Raw genomic sequence first — 10,606 nt, forward strand, 5'->3', positions numbered from 1 at the left:
TAGTTTTATTGAGTCTCACTGCATATAACTCGTACATTAGCCGGGAAAATGCAGAAATCACACTGAGAACTCATTGTCAAAATCTTAAATTAAGAAAAATATTATAAGCAGTAATTAAACTTTATGCTTGTAAATAATTATACATGTCCATTGTCGTATTATATATTATATTGAGGAACACATGTTTGTAAACTATTAAATAACGCCATGGGGGTGCAAAGAGTATTTCATCCTACTCCTTACTAGACATTTAAATTGTGTGGCATATGGAGTTATTCATGGTGACTTAATTTTGTTTTGATTTTTACTTTGTTTTCTGTTGCTCTGTTATTTATATTTACATGTTTCAAATGAAACAGTCAATCACAATCTATTTTCAGCCCATATAAATCAAAGATAGCTCATTATTTCATTTATATGTTAAAGGTATTAGTGCCATGTTGTACTTAATTATCATAATTATTAATAATAATTAATTATTAATTAATAATAATGCACAGTGACACTGGTATTTCAGAGCACATTTTGAGTCTAAAATGTGGTTAAAAGAGTAGAAGAAATCTAATGTAATATTGGACAGCTCTCATATAAAGGGAAACAGTTACAGATAACTGAAAAGCTGTATTTTATATAAACTTTAGATTGAAATAAAGTGACAGGCATTATATTTGGGTGCATAAAATAGACAAAAACCTTTTTTGCACAGCAGCAGCAGCAGTGAGATAAGCAATGAAGGAAATTGATCACCTTGGGATTTGGTGAAGGAGTCCACTGTGAGACAATTTTTTTTAAATTAATAGCTTTATTTATATTGCACTCTCCTTAAACATGGTTTACAAAGTGCTTTCAAAGAAGACAGTCAGGTCATGTGCCCATGCCTTATAAATAAGCCCACAGCTGAACTACTGATTAACTAAGCCTCTCTTCTTGATGACATGCTCCATTGCAGTCTTTTCAGAGATGTCCAGGCTGACCTTGTATTTGGCCAGGATTTTCAAGATGGGCCTCAGCTTTAGCCACCACTGAGTCTTTGGAATACGATGACTGCAGAGGGAAATCAATGAAATCAAGAGATCAAATTCCTGAGTAAATATGTAAAACATTCTTTCTGAATTTGCATTTAGTTATTTCAGCGCACTAGATAGCAGAAAAGAATAGAAATGCGGTCTCACTCAAAGTCAGTCTGTTCTGACAGTTCTGCCAGAGGCTGAAAAACCAAAGCTCTCTTCCTCATGCCCAACATGCAGGCTGAATCCTGAGAGTTGGCGAAGATGCGACCTTGAGGTTTAAGGTTTAAATAGCACAAGTGGCATTAGCACAGGGAACATCGATGGTCAGCAAGTCAATACAACATTTTGCTTTCTGAGGTATACTGAAATCTCACCATGTCTGTAGCATTCCTTCAGCTTGTCAGTCAACCACAGGACAGACTTCATCCCCATCTTTGTGCCAAAATTCCTGTCAAAAGGACTAGGGGTTCCACCCTGATAACATACAGGTTTCCTTTAATGCATAATATTGAACTGGGTGTCAAATAATGATCTTGGAAACAAAAAAACAAGAAGATCTTCATTAAGCAGTGCACCTGCTGCATATGCCCAAGGACGTTCTTCCTGCAGTCAAACACGCCCTTACCCTCCTCTGAGTACAGGTTGAAGATAAAGTCAGTGGTGTAGTTTGCATTGCACTTCTCATTTCTAAAACAAAAGTAGAATAACAGATAAGATATGACCTCCAATGGTGAACCCTATAAATGTAATAATGCTGATAATTCCCTCAAACCTCAGAATGAGTCCTCTCTTCACTGTAGTCTTCATCTTCTCCACCAGATGTTCCACATTTAGCTACAAATTAATTATTTTTTTTTGAAGTCAAGAATCAGAAACCTGTGTTTAAAAATATCCACATATCAATCAGTGATTCTCATAATGAGACAGACAAACCTCTAAGTCATGAATGTTGAAATGCTCTTCATAAATGTAGGCTGCATCAGCTCCACCTGCTAAAGCAGCCGTGGTCGCCAGATAGCCGCAGTATCCTCCCATAGTCTCTATAATGAATACTCTTCTCTTGGTTCCAGCAGCAGATTGCTTGATCCTGTCGCACGTCTACAAATGCAGACACATGAGAAGAAAACAATGTGCTGCATAGGACTTTGATGTTTTGTTGTGCTTAAGAGTGTGCCAAATAAGAGATTTACCATAGTTATGGTGTTGAGGGCAGTGTCAGCACCAATGCTGAAGTCGGATCCAGGAACATTGTTGGACACAGTAGCGGGAACAACAACGAGTGGGATACACAGCTCCTCGTATTTCTCTCTAGCTTGCACCAACTGCAGACCTCCCAAAAATGCCTATGAGGAGAAAACAGTAAAAGAACGAGTGTCTGTCGTTCTTGTTTATGTGCTCTCAATGTGGCAGGAAGATATTGAAACAGAGTAGAGTGGTTTCCTCCACACAGAAACTCACCTCCACATTTGTTGTGGGTAACTGGCACTGACCGAGGGTTGGTTTTGTGTGTGTGTGTGTGTGTGTGTGTGTGTGTGTGTATGTTTTGCAATTGCTGTGAACCTGTTTCTGTGCTTGTTTTGGGTTAATTGAAGGTGCATGTACTGGGTTGTGCTTCCACTCTAGTGCACAGATGCTCTACACTACAAGCTCAGCTGTCACATTTTCCTGATTTTCTGTGTAGGCCAGAGCCTACTACATGCTGCAGTCTGAAGGCAACCTACACTGTAAGAGGTCTGGGTTCTATTTTTAACTGTGAAAGTTAAAAATAGAGAGGGTAGCTGACCTATGGCACAGCTGGCTCTAGCTTTGGACTTTGTGTTTTGTCATTCTCCAAGTGGGAATTGGACGCTCCCTCATGGGTGCAAATGTAAACACATGTTAAATACGTTATTACTGTGTTAAAGAGATGTGAAATGCTGCATCAAATACATTGTTTGTTTGTTTTCCTGAATGTACTGTTTTGTGTATTAATATTTTTAAATTATAAAAGAAATCAACTTAAGCTTACTCTGATACAATGCATTAAATGGCAACATTTATGCTAATACTGTACATGGTCCCTTTTAAACAAAACTACTTAATGAATAATAATAATAATGATAATAATAATAACAATACCTGCATTTACTCTTTATCCCTGCTCAAACCTAAAATATGTAGGTTATGGTGTGAATACTGATCTACCTGTGGCATTATCACAGTCTAATGCTGCTCACCTCAAAGCCTCCGATAATGATCACAGCATGAATGTTGAACTTAGTGATGCTCACACTGATCTTCTCCATGAACTCCTGAGGCAGGGATCTTCAGAACAGAAGAAAGCCACATGATAATAGATTATATCTCCCTAAGATAAAAGTTATGGAGATGTAAGACTTGTAACACGCACTCTCATTACTGCACTTGTCACCTCTCACCTCTTTGTGCCCAGGAAGGAGCCCCCCTTTCCAGTCCATCCTGCCACTCCAGACCAGCCAATGGGCTCAATCTGTGGAGTCACAGAGCATGTGCTCTATCGTATGTCATGGCTGTGCACAGTTATGGTAAACAGCTGTTTAAATGCTTAAACAGTAAACGGTCCCTGGTCTGGCTTATTTATTTAATTATTATTTTTTGCATGCAATTAGATTACAATTCCATGGGCCAAGCCATCGAAGCCATCATGCACAGCCAACATCTGGTGGCCCTGGAGGAGTCCAGTTCTGACAGCTGAACGGACTGCAGCATTCATTCCAGAACACGGAGCTCCCACATTCAGTATGGCGATGTTGATATTACTCTGGCAAAGAAATATTTACAGAGATATTTGATTTTTATTAAAAATATTTACAGAGAGATATCGTTTTTCAATGAGGCTTAATGACTGAAAGACAATTTATTTGGTAGCACGGCAGTTTCAAACCTTTGCCTCTGGGGGGCGGACATGAGCCAGCATCTTGTAAGTGTTCCAGTTGTTCTCAAAACTCCTGTTGCCAGAAATTAGAACAAAAAAATATAGACATTGAAAAATTATTGCAGCACATGAGCATTTCGTATTAGCAACACAAAAGTACATGTCTCACTTTCCCCTGAGCTTCACCGCATCATCATACCGCCCCTCAGCCATGGCTGTTGTGACATCTTTAGTCTGATATAGGTGAAGATGGAAGGAAAACAAAAATCCAGGTCAGATATTCTAAAATATCAACCCCAAAGCCAATTATAGCTTGCCTACAGTATCTCGTACACGTTATATATTCCATATTGGATACTTAGAAGATCCCGTGTGTCGAAATCTGACTTTTTGTGTGCTTAGGATCTTAACTCACCACTTGCACACACTCCATGAGCGGAAGTCTGACAGCCATGTTTCCCGACAAGCTGACCACACAAGCAGGAGTCTCTGGTGTGGCCTCCAGTAGAGCCATAACTGATTCCACTCCCATTCTGCTTGCCTGAAACACATTTTTTTTACACAGTTAACTTTATAAAGAAAACAATACCAGCCGGTGATTCATTGTGAAGATCTTACTGAGACATTACCAGGATTCTATCAAAGGCAGAGGGAGTCCCTCCTCTCTGCACGTGGCCCAAGATGGTTGTGCGGGTGTCAAAACCTAGTTTCTTTGATACCAGCTGCACAGACAGATGACTTATGAGCAGTCTTTCTAACTATAGTTGAGCTTAATGTGGTATTCTGGAGTACTGCCAATACTGACCTGTTTGACATGATCACAGGTGATTGGTTTACCTTGGCGGTCCATCGCTCCCTCTGCAACAATGATAATATTCAAGCGGGTGCCACGGCCTCTTTGCTAAGAGGGACAGAGTAAAACACAGTATCGCAATTCACTTTTCATGTATGGACTGTAATGAAGCCAAAGTGAACATGAATGTGAAATCCACCTCTGTTAGTCTTCTGAACAGATGCTCCTCCCATCCATCATCTGGGGGCATCTCTGGGATGAACACCCAGTCAGCACCACAGGCTAGAGCTGTCACCAAAGCCAGGTAACTGGAAACCAAACAAACAAAACCAAGTAATATTTTTTCTAAAACTTCTAAAACTAAAATATCTAACGCTAATATTGGGTACATATTAAAATGAGATTTTTGTTGTAAAACTAATTCCTAGAATAATGATAATAACAAACATGATAAAGCAATGTGACCAAGTAAACATAGGATAAAAACAAACAAACATTGCCCTCAATTTTAGAGATGATATCAAGAATTTGTGGATTATTTTTAAAGAAACTGGGATGACATAACTTGAACACACATATATCACACACAATTCATCTATTTTGGTGTCAGTGCCATATTCTGCGGTTCCACAGAGATAATGTAATTACAGCTTTGTGACCACTGAACTGACACTTGCACTGACGCGCACAAAACACTCACACAAGCTGTACTTACCCACAGTGCCTGCCCATTACCTCCAGGATGAAGGTCCTCTGGTGACTGCACAATAACAGATTTTTGGTCAGGAGTTCTGAAATCAGTTGTCTCCTTTGTTCACATTTAAAAACGCAAATGCCTCTGGGCATACCTCTGTGCGGTGGTGGTGATGGCATCCACGATCTCTATGATGCGATGCAGGGCAGAATCAGTGCCGATGGTCATGTCAGTTCCACAGAAGTCATTGTCAATGGAGCCCACCATGCCAACAATATTAAGGTGGGAAGCGGACTTGGCCTCATTTGCCGTGATCTTACCTGAGGACCAAAATGACAAAACACTTGACAAATAGGCTAACAGCAGTGAAATGCACCACGCCACGTTCCATAACTAGCCCTGTGATTGGCTGGTGATCCAGAATCGGCGCCAGGCATAGACGACCCTGAACTGGATAAGTAGTTTAGAAAATGATGGATGTTTCATAACAACATGAGTTTATTCTGTCGCTAAGAAAAGTGAATTCTGTGTTTCTCACCGGCTTTAACAAGGTCTGCCAGCAGCTCGCTCCACTCTGTTCTGAATTGGTTTGCACCCGTCAAGCTGCCATCACCTCCAATCACACACAGGTTGGTAATACCCAGCTTGACTAAGTTACAAGCAGCCTTTGTGCGACCCTCCTTGGTTCGGAAGTCCTGACAGCGGGCGCTGCCGATCACAGTCCCACCCTGACATCAGGCAATGAAGAAGGGTTTCAGACCCCGACAAGAATCACAAAGAGGCTAATAAGGAGAATGGCAGCTGCAATTATACAAAATCTAAGCACAAATGTTTAATTTCTATTTAGTATTGCAATTTAAAAATGCTGATATTTAGCTGCTAGTTTGATCTACTGCTCTAGAGTGTAGCAAAAAGTTAGTCTGTGACCATTTTTTAACATAAAAAACAATAAAACAAACAAAAATGAAAACCCAGCAGTTTTTGCATCCTTGTGTGTTCTCACCAGCTGCAGCATCATTGACACACTCTCCCACGTAGCAGGGCGGATATGCTCTCCTCCATCTACTAGACCCTGGTAACCCTGTTAACAAACAAGAACAATATCACCTCAGTGAAAAGGGTCATATCTTGGATCAAGCTTGGCGCTTAATGATACGGGAATCTGTGTACTTAGTGATTATATAGTCAGCCACTGTACTCCGTCAGTTGATTTTGTTATTATGGTGGGAATATTAGGCAGTGGAATATATGCCATATAGAATCAAATAATATTTTTAAAATTTAAAAGGAAAAATAACAAGCATACCCTTTTTATTTTATTATATATTTACTGTTAACGGTAGTATTAACTGAATAACAATATTAGGTATGGTAGTTTTGGTTTGTTGCACAAACATCATGCCAAAACTGAACATACCACCTGGAGCTCTTGAATCTGTGTTTACAATGATTAATCTGAAGAAACCAGATGAAGTTAAAAGCAGAATTTACCTCATGCACAAAGAAGACCTTGGCTCCAGTGTAAATTCCCACTCGGACTACGGCCCTCACAGCTGCGTTCATACCTGCAGGAATAATGTATAGGAAACTTATGACAGCACAAAAGTTTGGTTTAAATTTTTGGGATAGATGTGGCACTTCAGCAACTTCCTGCCTAACATATGTATGTTTAATGATTTAAAGTCTGAGTGGTTTAAAGTTTTGTACCATTGCCCACAGCCAGAGGGTTCTGGGTTCAAACCTGGGCTAAAGTGCTTTTGCGTAGAGGTTTCTTGTTCTCCTTGTACTCCCACTGCCATCAAAAACACACGTGGTTACACGTGGAGCTGGCCCCCAGAAGCTACATGCATGAATATCCACCGCTCCTAATCCTACAGATTTTCTTTACCTATGGCAGGGACATCACACTCCTTTTACAATATGGGGGTCATACAGTCCACTTCGATCTCGGGTAAGTTAGATCAATGAAACACCTTTTTCTATCAGTACAGAGATGTTTAACTGCACATTTAATCCTTAAGATAATTTAGTATGAGAAAAAGCAATGCAAAGTCAATTACAACAATATATCCCAGTTTTCTGCATAACAAAGTCACCACAACTCTTTGGACATAAATTGTTAGAAATAAAATTGTGTAAAATGACAGAAAAGGTTCTGGTAGCTCATTCTGCAGACTGTCCTGCAATTATCAAATACAAGTTTATATTTATTAACAAAAATATTCTACTCTTTTATTACTGGACACATTGTTAAAAAACAGAAATGAGAAATGGAGTGAAAAAAAAACACAGGAAGGTTTCTGTTATTTGTTTATCTATTATAGTGGTATGTAAATGGCCATAAGAGAGGTCTTTATTGATAGGAAAAGCTGTAAAATGCATGAAAATACAGTTAAAAGTTCAAAATTATGCCCTTCTTAAAAACTTATGATAACTGGATTAGCATATTTTCACAGCCGATTTTTACACCTCAGCCTCGTGGGGATCAATTAAGAATATTCCACCCTTGCTTGCATTATTTTTAGTTTTACATCAAAGTCTGTCTGGTTGTCTCTAAGTTAGTGTGGTAACTCGAGTAGGCTATTTACTCATTCCAAGGCACCATTTTCTTTGATAATAATCTGCACTGATTTAGCACAACTAATCTCTGCAAGTATAATGACAGTTCTTTTTTTAGACTTCATATTAACATGCTTCATCAGCTGATAAACACCAAATGGGAGCATCAAGAACCACAAGAGAGATGATAGCGGTAAACTGCTGGAAAGGAAACTGGGCCTGTGTCTGCTCTTTTGAAGGGGTTGTTTAAAGGACAAGATATGGAAAATTAACTTTAAGGGTGTCAAGAGCATCTCCACTTACGGTGTAAAAAAGGAGAGGAGAGTAAGGAAGAATTGGACTGCACTCCCACTCTATCTCCCCCCTTTACAAACACATGATAGAAAGGTCACGCCTCTAAAATTAGCCCCCATAACAGATACAGTTCTACAGAGAAAGGTGGAAGGAGAGGAGGAAGAAACTTGGTAAATGACATACAAGTTCTAATGAGGATTATGTATTTTAGGAAAATAAAGAAAGGTTAGAGATATCCAGTTTTGCACTCTGTTCAAGGATCTTATACATTTGAGATGGAAAAAAAAGGAATCATTTGAATAGCTCACTGCCTCACATGCTTACACTACAGGATTGTGTGGGGTCACTGACACGCCTCCCAAAGGTCACAGTGGAGATATTCCTCATCAAGTTAAAGGTCAGGGGAGCATCTATCTCTGTCTGTAGTTCTACCACGTCTGGGTGAAGTCCTTCATGCTGCCCTTTTACATAAGTTATCCATAAGAGTGGATAGCTCAGTAGTTTTACTCTTTAGAAGGAAAATCATTAAATATGATCAGTGAGTAAAAATTTGCAAGTAGTTACAGTTGATATTAAAATAGAGCTGCTGTGGTGATTAAACATGGCAGTGAAGTTTGTCTGGGCCATTCTTAGTAATTTAGCTAAAACTGATTTACAGTGTTAAGTCAAATTCATTGTTATATATGCACAGTTTGTATTCATTATATTGATTATTTGTCTTTGACAACCAAAAACAGTTTCAAAGACAAGACTTAAATTCTTGACTGTATTGTCACTGCTGATGAGTCCCTAAGTGCTGATTTTCACCAGTCAGATCTGCCACCTGCTGAAACAAAACAACAGCAATACTGCCTGGGCACACCATGCTCCCCGGAGACCATCTACTTACCCTGGGCATCGCCTCCGGAGGTAAGCACGGCAATTGCCCGACCCACTCCCATCTTCGTGGGGTCGGTAGGACTCTGTTGTGCCATGGTCCTGGAGCTGAAGCTGACTGGGAGAAAGAGACCTTGAGTGCAGAAATCCCTGCCACCCTGCTGTACTGTGTACAGTACAAGGAGCCTCTAAGTCAGCCTGCCTGTTATGGAAAGTAGTAACAGTTGCAAAAGTGCACAGCCCAACTATCCTGTTGGCAGACATTCGAGGCACACATAGTTGTGCTTACGCATTTAGACACACACACAGACACACACACACACACACACACACACACACACACACACACACACACGCTCTACCAACCCCCCTTCCTCAAAATATGGTTTGCCCCCATGATGTCCCGTAAGGCCATTGGGCTACAGTACAGCCAATCTAACAATGCCCACCGCCACTGAATAGGAGCATGGCAAGGTTGTACTCTCAAGCCAAGTCAGAGGAATGCTGCACAGATCAATGCTGGCGGTGATGGTGTTTACTTTAATTGCAGTCTGGCTTACCAGCATCCTCTGCTGAGAGGTCATCACCACCTGTGGAGGAAGAATTAGAATACAATGTTATCTAAACTATGATCCTACCACAGCTGTATGTGACTTAACTGTACATGAATCACTGGTTATTTATTTATTTATTTTTTTACAAAAAGCACACCCATAAGTCACTTTAAAGTGCAAACTGGCATTTCACTCACATGACAGACCCTCTCTACAAAAGATGAGCTTCTCCAGCATTATCCTTCAGCATTTTCTCTCCTATCCATTTTGTAATTTAAAGCATTAGTGATCCCTCTGCAACATCCTCTATCTGTACATTGCAGTTAGTTTACTCCCACAGGCTTTATCTTTTTTGTGTTTTGCTACAGGCTGCAGTTGATAGGCTGGCTCCTTAGGAATGAATGCCGAAAAACAAACAAAAAACACATGATAATATATATATATATATATATGTATATATATGTGTATATATATATATATATATATAACATTATACCTTGTTAGTCCCCTGTTGACATGCACAGTTATGAATCAGATGAGTAATTACATGCAGCACAGTATTACACCTCCAACAGATGTGGGTACGGGCTTGTTTGTGTATCAGTCCAGAGGGTTTTTGCAGTTTTTAAAAATGTTTGATGAATCACAGCTGAAGAAGCTGAATTAATTGAGGAATCAGCACGGCAGAACGAAATACATTATTTTTGGTCTCCTAAATTAATGTTGAATTAACTATATTGCTATGTGTTAGATGAAAAATGAGACAAAACAAAGCTAGATGAAACTCATTACTTAACCCACAATAGTTAAACAAAACACCAATGTGTGAGATGTCAATTTTTGATATCGATGCATGTGTGAATTGATTATATATGAAAAGTAAGGATCAATATGACAACAAGCTAACTGCAACAGTTTCATCTGTTGCAGTTA

General features: G+C 39.5%; 1 protein-coding gene across 1 annotated transcript; it reads right to left on the reverse strand.

Moving 5' to 3' along the window:
- Positions 1-801: 801 nt before the first annotated feature.
- Positions 802-9,984, reverse strand: pfkmb (phosphofructokinase, muscle b). The gene is made up of 23 exons (XM_084928297.1): positions 9,871-9,984; positions 9,133-9,709; positions 6,882-6,955; positions 6,394-6,471; positions 5,929-6,118; positions 5,545-5,710; positions 5,412-5,456; positions 4,896-5,004; positions 4,709-4,804; positions 4,533-4,625; positions 4,319-4,444; positions 4,073-4,137; positions 3,913-3,976; positions 3,643-3,789; positions 3,428-3,498; positions 3,227-3,314; positions 2,201-2,353; positions 1,944-2,108; positions 1,783-1,844; positions 1,586-1,697; positions 1,385-1,484; positions 1,173-1,278; positions 802-1,044 (listed from the first exon to the last, which is right to left on the reverse strand). Exons 2-23 carry the CDS (start codon positions 9,215-9,217, stop codon positions 903-905), a joined length of 2,337 nt encoding a protein of 778 aa, XP_084784423.1. The 5' UTR covers positions 9,218-9,709; positions 9,871-9,984; the 3' UTR covers positions 802-902.
- Between the last annotated feature and the right edge of the window lie 622 nt (positions 9,985-10,606).

The sequence above is a fragment of the Perissodus microlepis genome, chromosome 5, assembly GCF_051167445.1.
Source record: "Perissodus microlepis isolate ML-2025 ecotype Zambia chromosome 5, ASM5116744v1, whole genome shotgun sequence".
Taxonomy (NCBI): Eukaryota; Metazoa; Chordata; class Actinopteri; order Cichliformes; family Cichlidae; genus Perissodus; species Perissodus microlepis.

Excerpts from the sequence above, each read along its gene's own strand:
- pfkmb (XM_084928297.1), bottom strand. The coding sequence starts at position 9,217 with ATGGCACAACAGAGTCCTACCGACCCCACGAAGATGGGAGTGGGTCGG. Across the intron at positions 3,315-3,427 it reads TCCTTCCTGGGCACAAAGAG|ATCCCTGCCTCAGGAGTTCA; the intron begins GTGAGAGGTGAC and ends TCTGTTCTGAAG. Across the intron at positions 1,045-1,172 it reads TCAGAACAGACTGACTTTGA|TCATCGTATTCCAAAGACTC; the intron begins GTGAGACCGCAT and ends TTCCCTCTGCAG.